Below are 23,021 nucleotides of genomic sequence, written 5' to 3'. Positions count from 1 at the left end.
TAGTCATTACAAGAAGTATAAAAACAAAATTTGTCGCCTATGACCTACAATACATAAATGGCAAAGGACAGAAAGTATACTAGAACAAGCTTAGGACAGTATCTGGCCAGTAAATTGCATCTTGAGAACAGCATCAGCACAAAAGTATATTAAAGAGATGAATTGAACATCTAAAGCCTGCTGAAACAATTCCTTTTTAGACTCTTTTAAAACTTTGAAATAAGTACAGTTTTCCAAACAACTGAAGGGAATTAACAGCCCGAATCCTGCCCAGAATTGGAAGCAAGTAAGAAAATTTCGTGATTTAGTGCCTTGGAAAAATGGGCCTTCCAATTGGATAAGTAAACTCATAATGACCTAGGTTGACATGCCCTATGAGCAAAAAGAAGTCATGGGAACCAAAACAGCCATCTTACACCAGTGTTAAATGGGCATTTTTCGTCGTGCATTCAAGTATCATGTTGTGATTGAGCAATATGGATATAAAAGACAATTTAAAGGCATATGCTACCCCTTCAATCCTTGAAAATATCCTCCTCCTCTCTATCCTACCATGTATAAAAATCTGTAAGAAACAGAGGTTTGCATGTTTCTGATATTTCTAAAAAGCGTTCATTTCTATTTGTTTTATGTTTGTAAGCCAGGGCATTTCCCAGACCAAACTATATCAATATCATTTTTTTTCAAATTAAAACAATTGAACCGTAAGAAGACAGTACTTGCTCATTGTTACTAGGCCATATCTGTCCCGCTAATCAGTTGGCTGTTCAACTAGCTAGCTGACCACTTGATTCGTCAAGTCCCCATTAATTGTTTCCTCTTCATAGTTGAATTATAAATAGTAGTAGTTTGAGAGGACTTCTCACCTTTAAACTTTAATTGAGGCCTTAGTGGTGGCCATCTCATGATAGTCACTCATAAGGTTGAAAACCATAAACTCCATCACACATAGCAGGGACTAGCTACTATGACATCCCCAGTGATATCATCAGCGCCCAACAGTGGGTGTAGACCATAGTATAAACATATGCTCTCAAACATACAGATCCACACACCCACACATACTTGAGCATCCATTTATACAAAGTCTTCATACTGAGTTTCCATCGGCACTCCAGAAGTGAATGGAAGACTCAGCCATGATGAAGGCTAGCACTAAAGGAGAAGATTCCCAATAGGGCCGATATTCCAAAAAATCATATTAGATCTAGACACCATCACCATAACTGATGTGGAAGATTCTGCAACTTTCAGAAGGGACATTCTATCAGAGACAATAGATCTCCTTCCTCATATTTAGGTATTCCAGCGCAAAACAACGGAACATAGCAATAGACTATTCATGTATTTGTTTTATCTACAATCAATCTACAGGTAGAATGGAGTCAAGAAAAAAATTTGCTTTGAAGGTCGTAAACAATGGCTTCTAGAACTGGATGCAAGATTGATGTCCCTAATGTAAAGAAATCCATTCAGCAGCTCCTGAAGCCAGAAGATGCCTCTGATAAACAAACAGGAAATCTCTACCAGGTCATAAACAGCCTGTCATTCCATGCAACACTAAGTCAGTCAATCATCATCATAATACAGTCATTCTGGAATTGGTGAAATTCAACACACTAACAACCGAGTCCATCAAAATCTTTCCCAGGTGTTTTTCAGGGTGCCCTCTTGTCTTCTGCTGAGATTCGAACTTCATCTGCTGACAGATACTACGGAATCAGACACATAACAACAAACTCTAACTGCAATCGGGCAAAATGAAACACCTAAAGAGTTTCTCCATCCGATCTTGGGTAGAGTCGTCATCAACCTCTACTAACAGAGTTTGTACAAAACTTGCAGTCTCTGGCTACACAAAGCCAGCCTTTGAAAAAGTGCAAATCATTTCAAGGGGTAAGTCCTTACAGCGACTTGCAAAACGCTTCAGCCAGCTCAAAATCAAGTCCGTATGACACTTTCATCGTTCATGTGTCCGCATAAAACATGACTGGACTGATTCAATGGAATACACTTAGAGAAACAGTCATCACATTCTCTCTTTCTGGGTACGAAGTCAGCATTCAACAACTGTCTGAGACTTTTGTCACCATGAAGTTCTGAGGGTGATACGTCTGCTTACATCTTAGTCCAAAAACATCTCAAGAACCCAAGATCAGTCCACGCCCTGTACTCGGCCAGTGCACTTTGCGATTACTTTAAGTCTTGCTGTGACACCTTCATAGAAAAACATCTCAAGCACACAGGGTCAATCCACATCCTATACTGCGTGCACCTTGCGATTTGCTATAGGTCTTGCTGTGAATGAGAACATCCTCCAAGAAAAAAGCACAAACCACCCCAATTGTAAGTGGAAAATCAGAGACATCATCCATCTAAAAAGTAGCAAGAGCATTTGTTAAACTAAAGGGCATCCCAAGCAAGGCATTTGGAACCCAGTTTCTTCTATGGTCATCAATAATGCATTGTATCAAATAATCTCAAATGGGTGACTCTGAGCTTTCATCTTGTGATTGCTTCTGATCTTTTATCTTTGATTATTTCAACCTTGGCACTCAGCCGATGAGATAATATGTTGTACTGACTGTTTCTGAATTATATTGATTTGGTAAAGGCCTTTCATTCACCATTCATTGTTAAATTTTTGCTAGTCTTTTGTGCTACACCATTCTTTGAAGATGTCCCTATACGAAAGCCAAGTAACATAACATCATTAGTGAGCAGGGAGGTCTTATATCTTGAACTAACCCTAGTTAATTCATACCTAGCCTAGGTGACGAATTCGCCTAGTGTAATATATGAGCCACGGTACATAGGGGCATGCTTATTAAAGGGGATGTATAGATGATTGATTCAACCCTCTCTAAATATGAGGTCATGTGGCTATAGCTCTCATTATTGGCCTATCGATCATTGTGTTTCCTGGACTGCTCAGATTACCCTGTGAAACATAGTGCCAGCACGAGATCCGCTAGGTGTCACGCTGGTTCGGGATGCCATTGTGTTATGCTCTAGCCGAGATAGCATGACCTCGGAAAGATCAGTGGGCAATTTCTCTTAGATGACCGGCTTTTGTAATATTTTATGTGCGTAAATAAAATGGTCAAGGGAAGTAACTGCCAAGGTCCTAGGTGAGGGTGTATTGGCATTGACTAGGTGGTTCTGAGTGCTAAGGCCTAGGTGCACCTAAATGTGTAATAATGCCAAGGGGCAAATGTTTTAATTGTGCCCCAAGAGGGGTAAATGGTGTACCAAGCTAAAGGTCTAGAATGATGACATGTGGCAGAGGGAACCATCTAGGGAGCCAAGGGCTTGTGGATAAGCATGAAGGAAATAAAGTTACGTATGTTTTGTGAGCATGCCATCCATGAGATAGGCTGGGAGGAAATACAGATGCCTACGCCTATGACTATGTTTTTACCCGTGATCGACGGAACGAAAGAGAGATGTGTGAATCTCGCTTGCCTATGATTGACGAAAAACGGATTAGTTAGAGTTCGTGTCATTTGGTATCACAGCGGCTAACGAGAGAAGGGAGCGCGGGATTTGTGACGATACACAAGAGCAATCGCATCGAGTCCTTGCCACGGATTGCTTCCGCTTGCCGCTGGCAAAGGATTTGGAGCCAGAAACGGTGGCGCATGAGGCTGACGACGGGCAGCAAGAGCGCACAGACGGCTGAATTTGCCAGGCAATGAGATGGGTGACAGACGGTATTGTCGAAGGCACGTCAGGGGGTGTTTGTGAACAAAGGGCTCATGAGAGACGTGATGGCGACTCCAGGGGCTCGTGGCCTCCATGCGACGGGGTAGACCTGAAAGGCACCTGATGGATGATATGAGGTGCTCTGAGAAGCTGTAGGCATTGATCGTATTTGATGAAGGCACATATTACCTTCACGCAGGCGCACGTCTGACGAAACAGAATAAGAGTTAACTATTCCGGAAGGGGCTAGCAGAAAAATTACAGGAAGAAGGTCGTCATCCCCTTCGCCATTTCCTAAAAATTCTGCACTAGGGAAGTTGACGACGCGCCTCACGTGCAAGTGCTGGTGTGGCAGACCTTTGGTTAGTGTAACCCGGTCTAGCTAACTGCAGATAATTCATCTGGTACCAACCTGTTCACCAAACCAGAGCCAGTTGGTCCAGTTAGTGTAACCAGATAGTTATCCATCCAATTACTATGAAAAAAAAAAAAAAGGAGAGTTTTTTGGCCACCAGTTTCCACTTATCTGCTGTCAGTTGATTTCCTGTCAGAAAAACAGAGTTTTGCAGAAACATAGAGAAAAAGGGTGTCAGATGCATTTTGAATGCCATTTGCAATAACCAGAAAAGGGACAGCCGTTTGAGGTTTTGAACATCATCACCGTTGAAGAAGACCAGGCTGATTCCGAAAGAGTGGGACTACGTCTAAGAAAGAAGAGCGTACGAACTCGAATTACGTGGAGCTTCCAGGGAGCAGTTCTTTTCTCTTCTATACAAATTTTCAATTTGCAGTTTATCATTCCTATACAGCAAAAGGGGAATTCGAAGTGTGATATACTTTTGGGGTTTTGACGTACGGAAAGAAGTTGAACAAAACTATTTTCCCTTTTGAAAGAATGGAGGCAGAAGGACAAGATTCCACGGTAAATCCTGGTGAATCTAGAGCGTGATCTACGCAAGAAGTGTCCCATCACACAACACCTACTCTGGTGGGTAGGATTTCTGTATTAGAAGATGCTTTACAGCAGATCATGAACCAGCAGCTTCAAGTGAACACTGGTCAAAATGAAATTAGGGAGATGGTGCAAGCCTTGTCGGCTAGACCATCTAGAAATGAAAAGGGCAAAGCTCCAGCAGAGCCAGAGCCCAATATACACTCATTAGAGCGTGCAAAGGTCAAGGTACCTAATATTGCCAACTATAGACCGGAGAAGTACGCTGGTCGAATGATTGAGCGCAGTTCTGATGTGATCGACGTTTGGTTACACAAGTGGGAAGAAGCCTTTGCCATTTGTGAAATCAGATCTGATCTAAAGAAAATCTGCAAAACCACTCACCTGTTCATTGAGGCAGCGGATAGATGGTGGATAAAGCAACAGAAGGATCAAGTTGCCCCTACCACCTGGGAAGGGTTTAAGGCTGAATTTAAGAAACACTTTCTTCCACCTGACGAAGAGTCCCGAGCTTGGGATGCTTATAGAAACCTTCGCCAGAGGAATTTGTCGGTGGCAGAGCACATTGACAAGTACAGGGAATGTGTTATGAAAAAAACAGACCCTCTCCCTACGTCGGTTCAGTTGAAAGACTATATCTATGGACTGAACAACAAGATTAAAATGGAAGTTCGGGCTAAATATGTGACTACATTAGATGAATCTATTGCAGTAGCCCTAAACTATGAGGATGCCAGAGGCAGACCTACTGGGTTTGTGCAGGCAGGGACTCAGCATGAGTACCCAAGAAAAGGGGGATTTCAGAGGAAATGGAATTCAAAGACAAGTGTCTCGCAGCCAAGTGGCCAAACCAAGCAGGTGAAGCCGGTTGAGGGACAAGCAAAGACAAGTACCACCGTTGGGGTGAAAAGAAAAGTAACTCCAATGGCAGCCCGAGCTTGGTCAAAGTCCTCGTTGACCCCTGAGCAAAAAGAGAAAGCTAGAAAAGAAGGATTATGCTTCGGCTACCTTCAGCGACATCAGTGGAAAGATTGTCCCACTGAACAAAGACCGTCGCATGGCCAATATGATAATATCTGAATGCGACGCGGAAATGCAGGAGAGTCCCAATGCGGAACATATGCAGATGCAATTGGCGGGACCTTCTCAGAGGTCAGTACCAGTGTTGTTAAGTGTGTCTGTTACTAAGTTAGTAAGCGGTGCACCTGATAACATCCTTTCAAAGCCCGCAGCAACGGGGTATACGGTTTTCAATGAGCCCGAGTTGATTAAAATGAAAGGGCAAGTAGCCAATCATGATGTGATTGTGTTGTTTGACTCAACGTCAACGCACAATGTAATTAACTCGAAGCTTATTAAGAGGCTCAAGTTGAAAACTAGTCCGTCTGACTATGCTTATACGGTCAGGATGGCGGACGTAAGTTCAACTGAAGTATGGGACCAAAGGGTTACCCACTTGGAACTTCGAATTCAGGACTATGTTGAGAAGCTGGACTTTGAACTGACCAAGCTTGCTCACGCAGATATAGCCCTAGGTATGGCTTGGCATTTTTGGAAAAATCCAGCCATTGATTGGAAAAAGCATATTTACTAGTTCAAGATGAACGGGGTAGAATATGTTTTGCGAGGTGAAAAGGATTTACCTCGAGGACCATTGATTTCAGCCATGAAAATTCAGAAGACTCCGAAAGAGTTTCTGTGTCTGTGTATAGCATCGGTAGAGTCGATTGATGATGCATCGGCTAGCACTGAGGCTACCCAAGATGGGGAAATGGCCGAGTTCGCTAAAGAGATATTGGAGAAGTTCTCTGATTGTTTTAGGGATGAGTTACCTTATGGGTTACCTCCAGAGCGGAATGTTTAACATAAAATTGAGCTTATCCCAGGGGCAGAACCTGTAAATAGACCTCCCTATAGATTGAGCTTTACAGAAGAAGCTGAGGTGTGAAGACAACTGGAAGAATGCCTCGAGCTAGGGCAGATTCAACCCAGTTTTTCACCTTTTGCTTCGCCAGTGATATTAAAGAGGAAGAAAGATTATACTTTTCGTCTCTGTATAGATTACAGAGCATTGAATAATATCACTGTTAAGCACAAGTATCCGATGGCTCGGATCGATGATTTGCTAGATGAATTGCACGGGGCCGTAATTTTCAATAAGATAGATCTGAAGTGTGGGTACCATCACATCCGCATTAGAGCCGAGGATGTGCATAAAACCGCTTTTAGAAGTAGGTTTGGTCATTATGAGTTTTTGGTAATGCCCTTTGGACTTACCAATGCTCCAGCTACATTCGTCATGCTTATGAACGATTTACTACGTCCGTATATCGGAAAGTTTGTAGTACATTTTATTGACGATATTCTGGTATTCAGTAAAAGTATTACTGAGCATCGCGAACACTTAAGAATAGTGTTCAATACTTTGAGGAAAGCCAATCTTTATGTAAATAAGAAGAAAACTATACTGTGTATGGTTAGACTTGAATACTTAGGATTCATAATTACTCCAGAGGGGGTAGAAATGGATCCAAAGAAAGTGGCTGCGATACTGACTTGGCCAATCCCTCAGAGTCTGACCACTTTGCAATCATTCTTGGGATTTGTCCAATTTTATCGAAGGCATATCAAAGGATATTCCGAAATAGTATCGCCATTGACTGATCTGACCTCAGATAAAGTACCTTTTATATGGGGACAGAATCAACAAGAAAGTTTTAACACCATAAAACAAGCTGTGGTCACAGGACCGGTGTTAAAAATAGTTGATCCCCAGAAACCGTTGTTCCTGGAAATCGATGCAAGTGCCATTGCGGTAGGAGCAGTTCTCCTCCAAGAGGGAAGGCCAGTAGCCTTTGAAAGCAAGAAGCTTTCTCCCTCTCAAAGAAATTGGCCAACTCATGAATTAGAGTTGTATGCTGTTGTCCATGCTTTGAAAACATGGTGACATTATTTGTATGGATCAGAGTTTTATGTGGATGTTGATCATGATACTCTGAAACATTTTTTTAAACAACCTGACTTGAGAGGCCGCCAAGCTAGGTGGGCAGAACTCATGCAGGAGTTTAATTTGACAATTCGGTACCGAAATGGAAAAGATAATAAAGTTGCTGATGCGTTGTCACGCATTATGCATAACATGAGTTTCACGGTATTAGAGAGTGCTCTAATGGCTGAAATTAGAGAAACTCAAAAGGTGGACAAGTTTGTCTAGAGTCTATGGCCTAAAGCTCATATGTTAAAACTCGGGGAAAACGAAAAGGATGACCTGGCATCTAGAAAAGGCCAAACTTATGCAAGATATACCATAAGGGATGGTATGCTGAAAAGAAATGGCAAGGTAGTAGTACCTAATCAGAATGATCTCAGGCAGAGAGTCATTCAACAGTGCCATGATAGCCCATGTGCGGGACATCTAGGAGTCGAGAAGACACGTGATCTCGTGAAGCGAGATTTCTTTTGGCCAAAGATGAAAAAGCATACTCATGAATATGTGACGTTGTTTTTCGTGTCAGGTAAGTAAGGCCGAGCGAATGAAGCCACCCGGACTTTTACAGCGCTTGGAGATACCACTAAGTAAGTGGGAGAGCATTTCCATGGACTTTATTGTAGGACTGCCTACGACACAAGGTGGTTATGATTCTATCCTTGTGGTGGTTGATCGTCTTACCAAGATGGCTCACCTCATTCCAACTAGAGAGTCTGTTAGTGCCCCGCAAGTGGCGAATTTGTTTATTAGACATATATTTCGTCTGCATGGATTACCCAGATCCATAATGTCAGACAGAGATGTCAAATTTATCGGTCACTTTTGGACTGCGGTATTTGAGACACTAAGGACTGAGTTGGGAATGAGTAGTGGGATCATCCAGAGACGGATGGTCAGACAGAAAGAATCAACCAGATTTTAGAGAATATGCTTAGAGCATATGTGTCATTGAGGCAACATACATGGGACAAGTGGTTGCCATTGTTGGAGTTTGCCTACAATGATAGAAAACATTCCTCTACAGGGTTCAGTCCGTTTGAGCTGAACTATGGTTATAGACCAACGAATCCAGCTATAGTTGAAATACCTCAGAAAGTGCCTAGTGCCGCGAACTTTGTGGTTCAAATGCGGGAGATGCTAGCACTTGCGAGAGCTAACATCCGCCAAGCTATGGATAGAGCTAAGGCGTATGCGGATGAAAACCAATCCGCTAGAGAATTTAAGTAAGGAGAAAAAGTTTTTCTCAGAGTTCCTTCGCACTCTAAGTCTTTGATTGTAGGAGAGTGTGCTAAGCTATCACCTTGATATTGTGGGCCATGGTTAATTCTAAAAAGAATAGGCAAGGTAGCCTATAAATTAGAATTACCACCGGGGTGTAAGGTGCACCCAATGTTTCATGTTTCTCGTTTAAAGAAATTTTTGCATACTGGTGACTCACTAATCGAAGGTGTTGTTTTGTTTCAAGAGATAGAGGATAATGCAAGACGCAAACCAACAAGAATCCTGGACCGAGGAACAATGCAAGTGCGAAATCGGAAGATACCCACATTGTTGGTTACATGGCATCGTTTACCTCTATCAGAAGCTACTTGGGAATCCGTATACCAGCTACGGAGAGTATTCCCAGATTTCATCATCGAGGACGATGATGCTTGAAGAGGAAAGGAATGTTATGCTCTAGCCGAGATAGCATGACCTCGGGAAGATCGGTGGGCCATTTCTCTTAGACGACCGACTTTTGTAATATTTTATGTGCGTAAATAAAATGGTCAAGGGAAGTAACTGCCAAGGTCCTAGGTGAGGGTGTATTGGCATCGACTAGGCGGTTCTAAGTGCTCAGGCCTAGGTGCACCTAAATGTGTAATAATGCCAAGGGGCAAATGTTTTAATTGTGCCCCAAGAGAGGGGTAAATGGTGTACCAAGCTAAAGGTCTAGAATGATGACATATGGCAGAGGGAACCATCTAGGGAACTGAGGGCTTGTGGATAAGCATGAAGGAAATAAAGTTACGTATGTTTTGTGAGCATGCCATCCATGAGATAGGCTGGGAGGAAATACGGATGCCTACGCCTGTGACTATGTTTTTACCTGTGATCGACGAAATGAAAGAGAGATGTGTGAATCTGGCTTGCCTGTGATTGACGAAAAAAACTGACGGATTAGTTAGAGTTCGTGTCACATTGCATCCTATTGCAATCCAAGACTTGAGAGGCTTAGACCTTCAGTGTATTCTAGGGCTACTATTGGGAGGTGAGCTTACAATTTGTCATCTAACCTTGTGCTTTGTTTAACCGGGTATTCTATCAGAGGTAGAGCCACCCTTTGGAGAAAGCTGAAGATGAAAGCATCGTTTCAATTGTGTGATTCTTAATTTCATTTTTGCTTTAGACAAGTGATTGTGTCGGTTCAAGGGCTGGCAACGTCATTCAGTCCATGAGTCACCTCGAAAAAGATGGAGAAAATGCATGTTTTGGGTGTATCATGGATTTGTCTCATAACCTAAGCTAGGGTGTCAAGTTAGGGCATGGCTACGGAAGTAGGGCAGACCACCGGTTGTCAGCCCTCATTAATGGGACAAAGGTTGGTCTTTGCCGTTTGATTAGGAAAGTAGATTAGGGCCACCAGTCAGGCTGAGCATGGACGGCAGACTTGCATTGTCAGGTACAGAGCACTACGGCAGCACCTGAAGCAGCCTAGGACAGTATAGCAAGCACCTAGAGCAGACCAGATCAGTACGCAGCAGCCCTTTGGAGAAGCTTGGTTGTCTTCGGAGCAGTTGGCTGACTGCAGGAGTAGTTTGCAACAGGGCAGGCAGAGGTAAGAGCAGTCTAAGGAAGGTCCGGGCCATTTACAGGCCCTATAGCAGGTCGCAGATCTGTAGACCTAATCGGGCTGTCACAGGCAAGGTCGGCCCAGTCTAATGCCTGCCAAAAGGAGGCCCTGGGCGTCAATCCATCCATCAGCCTTCAGTGGCAGTTCAGTAGCAGTTCAGTCTATCCTCTGTAAAGTTTGAAGATAGACCAGCACCAGCCTCTGCAAGATTCAACAAATTCTAGGCGGCCTTGCCGAGCAGATGGACGAGGTGCCCTTCTTTTCCTACACCACACGTTTTGGCAGGAGGCTTTAGATGGACTCTTTGAGGTGGACCCCCTCGAGGGAGCAGCATTGGGTGACCTAGAGAGTGCCCCGGAACGTCTGTTCCAGGTTTTGGACACATGGTCCCAGTTTGCGGCCGAGGAAGATATCCTGCTTCTTCTGGCTAGCTGCCCATGGAGGCTTGCCCATCGGATCGTGGTTGGAGCAGATGCGAGTGGAGGGGCAGTGCCATTGTTGCTCTGCTGGTTTCCTGGAGACGATCCCACATTGCCTTTGGAGCTGTCGTAGAGCAGCGAGGATCAGGATGGGAGCCCTCGGGATCATGACCCGTATGCAGAGTCTTTAGAGGGACTACATCTGGGGGATGGTGGCCTAGTTGACAGAGGGAGGACACGCGTTCTAGATTGATGAGATCTCCCCAGCCTAGTGGATACAGGGTTAGAGCATTCAGAGGATAGCGCTCCATGAGGCAGTCCCTCCTGATAGCCTAGCTCCCCCTTCACCTCCGGAAGACAGCGTTTGGGAGGTGGTAGCCAGTATCACTACGTGGAACATTTGGGTGGCTCACTGCAATCTCCTTATGGGTGAGCATCCAGTTCCACCCTCGGCTACCCTGGTTGCCATCTGGCAGGATATCATCTACACTCTACACTCCACCTGGAAGCATGGGACTCTAGGCTCTAGAGCGACTATCGAGAGGCGTGCTCATTTCTGCAAGGCTTGGCCTGCATAAGTTTTCTACATCTTCACTCGTGAGGGATTCACTAGTTGTATAGTCCCCCCACCTGGCAGTTAGCCCCTATACCAGAGATCCCCTAGGTAGTGAGCTGGGTTTCTTTGGAACAGGCTGGTTTTTCTTTCAGCCTTTTTCTGGTTTTTTTCTATACTCAGCACCTTCGGGGCTGCTGTTTTGTATGAAGTCTTTCAAGCATTAATAGAAGGTTCCTTTCTTTGCACACACAAAAAAAGATTCAGCAAATCTATAACAATCTAGTGTTCCCCATGGTCAGCAATTCACGCTCATAGGGTGGGACACTATCTCAGTTTTGCACAGCAGCAAGGACTGCAGCAACAAACTTCAGTACGGCCAGTACCAAAGCGCAAACTCCTCTCCATCTTAGTCCAAGAGGTGTCTTTCATTGCCACACGACAGAAAAACAACATCCCAAAGTCCTTTCCAGCTGCACGCTTCATGTGGGCACGTTAAGCATCCTTGTTCTTCCAACAGGAGGCACCCATTGACAAGCAGCTTCCATGTTCTGCCCACATTGTGCCAAAAGTAAAGTGAACTCTCTTCACAAGGGAGCATTCCAACCCAATCCTGTGTTTTTTTTTTCCAAAGAAAGGAACCTTCTATTAATGCTTGAAAGATACAACAGCCCCAAAGGTGCTGAGTATGAAAAAACCGGAAAAGGCTGAAAGAAAAACCGGCCTGTTCCAGAGAAGCCCAGCTCACTGCCTAGGGGATCTCGGGAACTGGGGCTAACAGCCATGTGTATGATGTGCTCCTAAACACCTTGTGTCCCATCCACTTTTTACATATGTCCTTTCTGTAATCACATCGGCCACCCACACAGCCCAGCCCTCACTCGGTGCCATCTCTGAGTGCTCCCAGATCTCTGCCATAACCTGTTGAATCTCCTCATCCTGCAAGAGGTCCTCTAGAATGCGGACCCCCTTCTGGAGCAAACCTTGGCGGGGCTGATCCAAGTGAAGTACCACTAGAGAGTGGTCGGACATCGTGGTACCTACCAAAGTCCCAGTAGAACCGCCTCTGTGTAATGCCCAGTCCCCAACATAGAAGCAGTCTAATCTCTCGAGCAATCCATCGTGTCTCCTCTGTCCAAAGGAGAAGAGAAGGCTGCCAGGAGTCCTGCTAAACTCTGGCTCTCTCGACGGGTCTCTGCCACTGATCATGAAAATGAACTGCTCCCAGGTGCTACGCTCTGCTACTGGCATCTCTTAAAACGAGGCACTGCCCTGCTTGTTCTCCCCAAACTCCAGGTTGTTGAAGTCCCCTCCAACAATCCAGGAATCAACATCCAGAAGACACTCTGACAGCCTCCTCCAAAAAGCCGAGCGGTGCTGTCTACACGCTAAGGCATACACGTTCAGGAATCCAATCCTAGACTCTCCCGTCTGAACTCCCATCCAAACTGCCCGTCCTGGAATGACCTCGCCCTAATCGTAGACCTCTGGAGCCAAAGTTTGTGAGATTGAGATGCAGACCCCTCCGCTCCGTCCTACTGCGGGAGACCACTCCTCCGGACCTCTCCCTGGGAGAAGGTGATGGCGTCATCTGATGTCTGCTGCTGAAAACATGTGCTCCTGAATCATAAGGATGTCCACTACCCACCCTACCACTACCCTTTGTAACTCCCGCCGGAGCAACATGTACTACGGCTGACTACGAACACGGTCGTGGAGCCCATGTACGTTCTAGCTCACTATGGTCCAACTCATGAGGACGGGGGAGTCGGGAACAAGGCTCTCCTGTGAGTGGGTGCATGTCCTAAAAAGATTGCCTTATGTGATTTTGCCGGGGGTTTGGAGGGCGAGTAGTCAATGTCTGTGCGGCGTCTTACTAGGGTGGACACCGGCTCAATATCGATCTTCCGTGCCCACTCAATTATGAAGGAGGCTTCCACCCCGAGCAACTCGGCGCACGTCTAGAGGGGCCATAAGTGTGCCTGCTCCACCTTTGCCTCCATCGGCAATCTGATAACTCCTGTCGCCAAACCACACACCGGCTTCTCGCGCGTGAAGCTCAACTAAAAGTTCACCTCCGCACCATGGGCGTACCAAAGATCTAGTCCCTGTGGTCCCATCCACTCGTCCATCATGAGCATAATGTGATTACCCAAAATAGCGTCAAACACCTCAGCGGACCACTTCTCCAACCTTGTGGAGACAAACGGAAATCTCCAAACAGGGTGTGTCTGAGATCCCATTGCACCGATCAAATCCCCCTTTCGGTGCTAGAGGACCATGAGCATGACCTCCAATGGTAAAGGGTATGCATCTGGAATCTCTAGATAGTTCCACGGTCCTAAACTCCAGAAGTCCCGCGGTAAGGGACGCCCGGGCTGGAAGTTGGGAGCTACTGGTCGGGAAGACGAGCCTCGTCCCTCAAGATCCCTCTTTGAGCGGACCTGCTGCTGCGATGAGGAAGCAGAAGGGGGCGTCATCGTTCCCTTGCCGGATGGCAGGGGTGTCAAAGTGGAAGAGGCTGCTACTGAAGCAGAGAGGGGGGCGGTGGGAGAGGAGAGGAGAGTGAGAGGTAGGGACGCGGGGGACAGGGGACGAGGGACGGGTAGTGAGGGTGACCATAGAAGGGGGGGCTGAGGGGGGGGGAGGGGGCGGGGGGAACCCTGGGGAGGGAGGGGGTGAAGAGGAGGAGGGGAAGGGGGAGGGGGGAGGGGGGGAAGGGGGAGGAGGAGGGAAAAGGACGACCACAGGCCCCCCTGCTGATCAAGCTTGCCGGGGCTCTGTATCGGCTCCTTCACGGCCTTCGTTGAGCTAGCGTCTGCATCTTCCGCCAATGCCACATCTGGAGCTCCTGGGGCTCTCTGCCGCTGCAAGGGTGGGTGCGGAGGCTGACCTTCCGAAGCTGGAGGATCGACTGGATGGGCAGTGGCCTTTGCTGCTAGGGGAGGTGACTCCTGCTGTTCCTCTTTCAAGGCCTCTCGGTCAACCTTGTTCCTCTCCTTGCGGTTGGCCCTCTCTCTGCGGCGTTTGTGCGCCTGCTTGCTTAGTTTCTTTTTCTTTTTAACCTATGTCCACTTCCCTTCTGAGGAGATAACCCATGGAGTCTGGGACTCCTACTACTCCTGCTTGAGAGGGCGCTGAACTCGGGCCTGTTGACTCTGCCTACTTTGTGGAGGAGGAGGGAGAGGCGCACAAGGGTGGCCACGGGGGCAATCTCTGGCGAGGTGACCCATCTGTCTGCAAAAAGACACTCGCTTGGTAGCCCAAAGATCTCCACCCTTTGGCGAAGTGTGCCCCCTTCCAAGGTCTTGAGAAGGATCAGCTCTGGGAGGGACTCCGGGCTCTCCACCACCAGTCTGATCCTGGGGATTCCATCATCTGCTAGGACGGAGGCGGCCGTCTCTGGCGAGGACTCGAGCACTGTGCCAAATGCCCGGCCAATGGAAGGGAGAATGGCTCGATATATTTAGGAAGCCCTGGAAAGCGGAGTGTAATCGGAAACTGTGGAACATGGTGTGTGGTATACATGTCCTCCACAGTGAACCCATGATACAAGGAAAGAGGTAGACAAGGTGCAGGCTAAGGAGAATGGGGCTCTACTCCACAAGTGTCGAGGCGGTGTCAGGGGAGCTCAACTGGATGAGGAAAACACCTCGTCCATAGATGGTGACCTCCTAGATGTGGTCGCCCTCTAATGTCAAGCTCGCCTGGATCCACTCTCGTACCTGTCTCCGTGTAGGCGTGAGGCCCACAATTCTGCCCACAAGCGCCTTGTCTTGGAGGGACTGGACTGCCTGTTGTACCTATTGCTTGTCAGCTGGGGAAAGAAGAACCTTAACGGCTATGGGAGTCGAGGGTGCCGCCATAGAGCCCCTCTGGCCAGACCAAAGGTCACCACCAAGATTTTCTTTCACCATAACAAACACGAGTGCTCCCGCTGCAGGGAGGCAAATGAAAAAGGGGCGGAGAGGCAAAGGAGAGAGGAGAGGGCAGGGGAGGAAGGAGGGAGCAAGGGGAGGAGAAGGAGGAAGGAATGAAGAAAAGGAAGGAGGCAGGAGAAGCGGGAGAGGAGGAGAAAAAGGTGGGAGGAGGCGGAATGGCGGGGGGGCACGCTGGCGGGAGGGCAGGAGGGCGGGAAGAGGTGAGAGGCGGAAAGGAGGGGAGGCGAGGAGGCAGAAGGAGGGGGGAGGAGGAGGGGAGGTGGGGCAGAGCGGGGAAGGCAGCGAGCGGGGGGCGGAGGTGAAGCGGGGGAGAGTGTTGGAAAGGTCACCTCCCCATCTGTAAGCCCCCATATGAGGAGAGCATGGGGGAGGTGGACCTGGGTTCTGAGGGATGGCCACATGGGCAGCAAGATGGCTGCCATGGGGGCAGAGATCAGAGAGAAAAAGGAAAGTACCTGGACGCATCAAAGTGGCTGCAACACATGACGTCGAGACCATGGCAGATGGCGATGCATACATGGCATAGATCTGGCCTGGAAGAGACATATCTGGAGCAGCACAAGATGGCGGGGTATCCCGGGGTACAGGCGTCTAACATGCCAGGTGTCTACAGGCAGGGACACGACCTGCAAGCAGAGCTGGCACATGGCGCAGCATAGCAGGAGCAGAGGCATGCCTTGAGGGCAGGCTGGAGCCTGCAGGAAGGGCCGCAATAGGGCGCATAGGGCCTGGACCAGTGGCACAATGCCACGTGGCAAGGCATGTACAGATGGACCTGCAAGTAGGCAGATCAGAAGGGCTGGCAGGTGGCAGGACAGCAGCAGCAAAGGGGCTGGACCCTGCATGGAACAAAGGGCCAGCAAAGGGCCCTAAATAGGGCTGGAAAGGCAGCCAACCAGCCAACCAACTGGTCGGTTGGTTAGGGCTGCTACAGACCAGCCAGTCGGCCCATTTAGGGCTGGCTGGTCGGTTGGTTCAAGGGGGGCCTTGGGCCCTATAAAAGGAGAGGCCTCAGGCCTCATTTCACATCCAGCTTCCAGCAGATCCAGGGCAGAAAGGAGCAGCAGACAGCCACCCTCTGGACCTACATTCAGGAGGATAGAGAGGTGCTTGAAGGGCTGCAGACTTAGCCAGGAAAGGGCTGGGACCTTGGCTGTCATCTAGGGCAGCAAGGTGCTGAGATCACTACATCATCTGAAGCAGCCAATCCACCAGTAGGAGCACCAGCAGGGCTACCTTTGGGCCTATAGTCAGGAGGAGAAAGAAGTACCTTGTGCTGCAGACCTAGCTTGCAGGAGGCTGCCCACCTAGGCTGGTTTCTAGACAGCAAGGTGGAGAGGATCATTCTAGACGGAAAGTCTACTTACACTCGAGGTGGAGCACGCGGGCTGGAGTCTAGAGATAGCCAGCAGATAGGAGAAGGACCTTGTGGTAAGATCAGAGGACCACATCATTGGTGGGACTCTGGATCTGTCTCTTTTGTATTGTGTCCATAGTTGTGGACAGAAATATATATTTTGGTGGTTTCTCTATCTGGTTGGTTCATTGTCTATTGATGAGTCTGCACACCTATTGTATGCACATAAGTAAAGGAGTTTGTGATTCCACACCCACACCGCACACTGTGTAAACTCCTGGGCATTACTATAAGTCTTCCGCTGCGTGTACCCTCTGTTGGGTATTTTCTAACAGAGAGAGCAGGGCAGGGGGGCGGAGGTGGAGCGGGGTAGATGGCGGGGGTGGAGAGGGAGGAGCGGGGGGCGGAGGTGGGCGGAGGTGGAGCGGGGGGAAGCAGAGAGGGCAGAGGGTAGGGGGGAAGGCGGAGGTGGAGCGGGGGAGGTAGAGCGGGCGGAAGCAGAGCGGGGGGCGGAGGTGGGTGGAGGTGGAGCGGGGGAGGCAGGGAGCGGAGAGGGAGGAGGGGGGAGGCGGAGCGAAGGCAAGGGCGAGGGCAAGGCGAGGAGGGTAGGGCGGGCAGCGGGGGAGCACACAGGCTGCGGGCAGCCTACAGGCCACCGCAGGCAGAGGGGGGGAGCTCACCGAGCAGCTCCTCCATCTTTCACATAGTCCAATCCTTTGTTATGCAATATTCTCACATTCACTTCAATATCTTTCCCTGTCAGTACTTGTCTTTCAATTTTGTTTACACTTCCACACTTAGCTACGAACATGCTTCTGCTTAGACGATCTGTCAATATACGACCGAAGATATCTTTCGTAGTCAAACATATATTACATATGGTAGATTCTACTGGTGGCCAAGACCTTACACTGGAGCTAGTTTTCATGAATCAGAATCCAATTTCAGGATAACACTGGTTGGAAATTTGCGATTGAAAAGTGCAGATTTGCCTTGATTCAGGTATCTCTTGCCTCTTCTCCAAGTAGTGATTTGCAGACTGGACATAGATGTTAAAGCGCTTGCCATTTTTGGTACCAAACATATCTATGTAAAGAATTGCGACGTGATTCCTGTAAAAAATTTGGCAGCTTTTCTACTTCCTCTCTCGCTGCAAAATGGCTACTCCCTCCTCCTTATTCTTGAACAATCTACTTGGTTGCATTGAAACACATATTGAATTCTATCTCGAGTGATTGTAATCCCTAGCAACATTTTTGCATGCAAGGGTTTGGCTGTAGCAAACAAGCCTCTATATTCTAATAGATGTAACCTTAAGGTACCTTAGTACTCTTATAAGAGTCTTGCACTGAACGTCACTTTACTTGGACAACAATTGCATATCACTTTTGCTACACCTTGATGTCAGATTGAGTATTAGTCAAGGCAAACAAGCTACCCACCAACCCTTATACTTTGTAGTAGCCACCAACTGAGTCAAATTCTTATTTCTGAATCCTATGGCTCAGTTTAGCCCCAACCTCTGTCGGAGTCGCAGCCTCCACACAGCCCTCCATCTGGAATCTCTACAGAACTGCATAACAAGAGTTCTCATGAGAGATGAAAATCCTGTCCCAAATCCATCATGTTGAACTGCTTCTTGAGAATATCTTAACTTGCTAGATCTTCTCTTTAAGATCAACAGCAATAATCAAATCATCCACAGAGAAAATAATGATCATCCTTCTGACCCCTCTAAAGAAGTATAGAATGGCTTCCTATGGGCTGTAAGAAAGACTGATCTCCGAGAAATAGCTGTTGATCCGTTGGTACTGTGCCCTATTTCAGCCTGTATAATGCATTCCGTGGCTTGCATTCTTATTGTCATTTTTTTGAATCTTGCAAAGAGAATAAAGAACACAAAATCAAAAGTTCTCTACCCTAGAGAGGAAAGTATTGTCTGTTATGTCCAATGGAGCTATGATGTCATCCTGTACCATACTGGCTTTGGATCTGGATGTCTGAAACTGCTAGAGCTAAGACACAAAGTTGACACACTCTCCTAAATCTGCTGATCTACTGGTGGGTATAAGTCCACATCTCTTGTGGATAGAGAAGTCAATGCTGTGCCAAAGAGTGTAGGGATGATAACATCGTTTAGCCTCTTGTGGGTTGAGCATGGACTAGCTGCACTCTGGTCCATCACATCATCCTCCAATAGTGCGCAGCTCTCTGATATCTATCATCCTGGACGAAGGAAAGAAAGGAGCAGGTAGTGTGAGAGCATGATGGAACCACCGTGGAAGTCCAGCAGAGGAGGCACTGGGTGCTGAAGAAATGTAGATAGTGCAACAAGTGTCTCAGAACAAGACAATCTAGGTGATCTGCCAGCTGAGACAGTCATCCGTCGTGCTTAGCAGGCATCTCCAAAGTCAGCAGTGGAGACTCTGTTGGAGAAGGGGGTTTTCGAGGTGTGTGCTGGATAATCAGGGGTGCATCCTGGAGAGGTTGACACTGGCTAAACTGAAATACGAGACCCAGCATGCACTATTGCAGCATATAGGTGGCCACAGGGCCGCAAGTATGCTGTAGGCAGGCACAGACCCCAGACAGTGTGGAAGTAGACCAATCCTCCTTGCACCCCTTGGCTTCAGGTCAAGGAAGAGTGTTCAAAATGAGGGAGGACAATATGCCCCTCACCCTCTCATGACAAGTGTACAAGCCTTAGTTCCATATACAATAGGGACATGGGTAGACGCTACCATATATTTTCTAGGCTCTGTTAGTTCCTAATCAATGGACCATCTATGGGAGGAGCTAGTTGAGAGGCTAGGGAGCCTAATTGGCATAAGGCCCAGCGTATCCCATGTGACACTCGACAGGAGGTCAACATGCCTCAACAGTGGAAACTTGTTCTTCAGTGGAGTATGTAACTAAATGCCCATGGTCAACACATGAGTTCCATCCTCCTCTACAACAAGATCTGAGACTCACTACACACAGAAAAGGGCTGGAGTGAATCATCATTGAATGCCACACTTGAAAAAGAACTCCTGGATCTGTCATCTGAGTTCAGTCAATTGGTACCTTGTCATGCAATCTGGAAGATTGTGGAATATCCTCATGAAGGAGCTCTATCCCATGATCATGCATAAGAGGAGGAAGTCATCTAAAAAAGATGGATGCACGCATCCAGGATCTGCTGTTGATCCTGACTCCGCCTGAATACTTTAGACAGACTTGATGCACCCCCCAAAGTACAGAAAGCATGACAACAGACGTCTTTGAGCCTATCAGGAGGCACATGCAGATCATGGCTGCAGTTTTGGTGGAAGAGAGTGTGACGTAGCAGCAGTCCAAGGCCAACCATAAACGCTAGTCAACTACCACAAGGCATGAAGCGCCTGGTGTCTAGCTAATCACTCTGCTTCTTGAGTTCCACTCCCTCTAGAGACAATACTGTTGGTTAACCGACTCAATGCAGGGGATTTACTTCATAACAGAAGCCTCCCTGACCTCTCACCTGCAGCCCTCCTTTTCAATATGCTGTTATTCAAGTTGGAAGACCGCATACAAAGCTTATCAATTCAATTTAGTACCTGATCTGTGGGTGTTGGAATACCATCTGTTTAGCTCTTTCCTAACAGTAAACACTAATAAGGTTAATAAAGGTTAACTGCCTGTGTTCTGGACGTGATAATCAAGCAGTTAGTAATCAAGTATAACTCAAAAAGTGCTGGTTGGACGATATAACCTTTGCCACCAAGATATTAACAGCAAGCCGTAAATGACTTTACCGATGATTCATACACAAAATTTTTGAAAAACTGCTTTCAGGGTTAAGCATAGTTTCGTAGCTCATTGAAAATAGGATCAGATATCCCATTGGAGCTCTTCATTCTCAGGTGATACTTCTAGGCGATCAGTGCGTGCATCATAACCTAGGAAAATCCTTGACTCAAGTCCACAAGATTGCCGCGATCCTATAGACTGTATTATACAGACTTATAGGATTATATATAGGGGATCAAGGCAAATGACGCTGAACTGAAAGATATCATGACCATACCTTTGGAGAGGTGTTTTCAAAAGTAATACCCTGAGCTATGAAATCCTCTCCTTCTACTATAGCAGTGCCGCAACCAAAAGTACCGGTCCCAATCACACGTGGTGCCTATTTGCAATTCATAAATTAGCACGAGTCAACTTAAAATGTAGTGCATGCTTGTGTAAAACGTCTTAATCTGGTGCTCAATTGTTAAAAAGAGAGTCCCTTACTTGGTGGTGGTCTATGCTCGTGGCAGTATTGCCCCACGTGAGCACCGTAGTCTCAGCACACTCTCCATGAAGCGTGATCATATTTTTGGACTTGGGCACGTAAATGGGCTGCCTGTAAACACCTGGCAGGACATGAATTATGGTGCGCTCTTTGTTGCAGAGAGGCACAGCATCGATAGCATCCTGCACGCTCTTGTAGTCAGCGGATCCATCCTGGGAGACTCTCAATGACTTGGTTGGTTTACGGGCAGCGTCTGCCATTGATTTGGGCTGGCGGGTGAAGGAAAGCAGCTGCTGCACTTTGGTCAAGAGGGATGGGGACTCCAGAGTGGCTAGAGAGAGAAAGACTGAACTAGGAGGAGAGGAGAGGTGGGTGGAAGCTACAAATCGATGGCAAGCTAAACAATGAAATGTGGTAGCAATATATAAGGAATTTGGAGGGAGAGAGACGATCTCTGTATTGATAAAGAATTGGATGAAGTGCAGTGCTGGTTTTTTTCTGTCGATTTGGTTAAGTGTTGAATGCTCCTCGTGAGTAGCCGGCCTAGGAACTTTCCACCTCATCAACGACTCACATGCCTCCACCTGTCCTCTAACCCATGTTGCCACATCTTAGGTACGACCTGGCCTTCCCATTTTCAAGCCTTGTTGTCTTCCTACCTATGCAGTCCTAGCCTTGTGCACGCTTACCGCGCATGCGCGTGAGTTCAACCCTTGGCGGCCCTGCAATACATTACCCGAACTTGAATGCTTGGCCAACTGCTCAGTATATTGAAAGTAGCTCATAATAAGCCTTTTGATCTAACGGCTTAGAATGTGCCACATGGCTTCGTAGGATTTTAGGTGCATCCAACATGGTCATTTAGTCTGGTCAATGAAGGCCGCATGAGTTGGGGGAAGGGAGGGGGACGCATGGGCGGCATGATCCCACCTAACCAAAGCATGTATCTTTTTAGAGGAAGAAATTTTAAGAGTTATGGCATTATTGTTTATAGATTGAGACTTTCAAAAGAAACTATACACAACCTTTGCACATGCATCTTCTTTCTTTCTCCTCCCCATTATTTTGTTTGCATTCAAATAAGCAAATGATGCAATGCTTTCCACTATCATGTTGCTACAAGAAAACTTGGATTTTGTTCAATCATTCAAAGATTTGGCACTTTATGTTTCGCATTTATATTCATTTGTTTCAAGAAAATTCACTTTACAAAACACTTGAGGAAAAAAAACAAAGGACATGAGGTAAAAAGTAAATGAAACAATCAATAAAGATAAAAACTAAGAGCCAAATGCCATCAACATATTGCACGAGACGAAAGCAAAGGTAGAAAAAGGGACTAAGATTTTTTGGAAAGCAAAGGCATAATATCCTTGTCCAAGATGAGAAGATGCCATTCACACTAAATAAAGTGCCTTTGTCTAGAGTGAGAGGACATTTGCATCACATCACGTTCAATTTCACAACATCAAGGGCCTCGTGAAGGAAATTTCATCATAAACAAATAGTACACGTGATTTAAATCAACATTATTTTTGTCTAGATTCACAAGGTTTTGTAAAATGTAACTAAGAGTTCAATTTTGGTAATGATAAAAATGTTTCGTGATATATTGACAAGAATCTACTAATACATGGTTTGATGAGCTTGTCCATGTTATTCCTAATAATCCTTATAAGGGTCCATGCTATTCCTAGTAATCCTTATAAGGGACCACCAAATAATACATGAATCATCAAACTTGTCAATGTTATTCGTAATAATCCTTATAAGGGACATTTTCTGAAGAGCTTGCACCAAGTGCCCCTACTCAATGGCACATGAAAAGATTCTTGATAGAAATATTTCGTGAGTTGTTATAGGGGGAAAATAATGGGTCTCATATTTTTTTTTACACTATGGAGGCTAATAAACCTATGTTTGTGCATAAGTTAATTTATTCTAAGCATTGTTTCTTGTAATCCTATGTTTAAGAGTCTTTGAGTTTTGGGTTTGAAATTCACACTACTCTTAG

General features: G+C 46.6%; 1 protein-coding gene across 1 annotated transcript in view; it reads right to left on the bottom strand.

Moving 5' to 3' along the window:
- PME31 (pectin methylesterase 31) overlaps positions 1-21,497 on the bottom strand; it is a 39,518-nt gene extending 18,021 nt beyond the window's left edge. The window contains exons 1-2 of the mRNA XM_087401558.1: positions 21,007-21,497; positions 20,798-20,902 (exon numbers count right to left, since the gene is read on the bottom strand). Of these exons, the coding sequence (XP_087257684.1) occupies positions 20,798-20,902; positions 21,007-21,267 (366 nt within the window). The 5' untranslated portion in view covers positions 21,268-21,497. The remainder of the gene's footprint in view (positions 1-20,797; positions 20,903-21,006) is intronic.
- Positions 21,498-23,021: the final 1,524 nt, after the last annotated feature.

Source organism: Dipteris shenzhenensis, chromosome 30 (genome assembly GCF_047967505.1).
Source record: "Dipteris shenzhenensis isolate YYH24624 ecotype China chromosome 30, Dip_SZ_1.0, whole genome shotgun sequence".
NCBI classification, from domain to species: Eukaryota; Viridiplantae; Streptophyta; class Polypodiopsida; order Gleicheniales; family Dipteridaceae; genus Dipteris; species Dipteris shenzhenensis.
The sequence above is the reverse complement of the archived record's forward strand: the minus strand, read 5'-3'. Positions and strand labels throughout refer to the sequence as shown.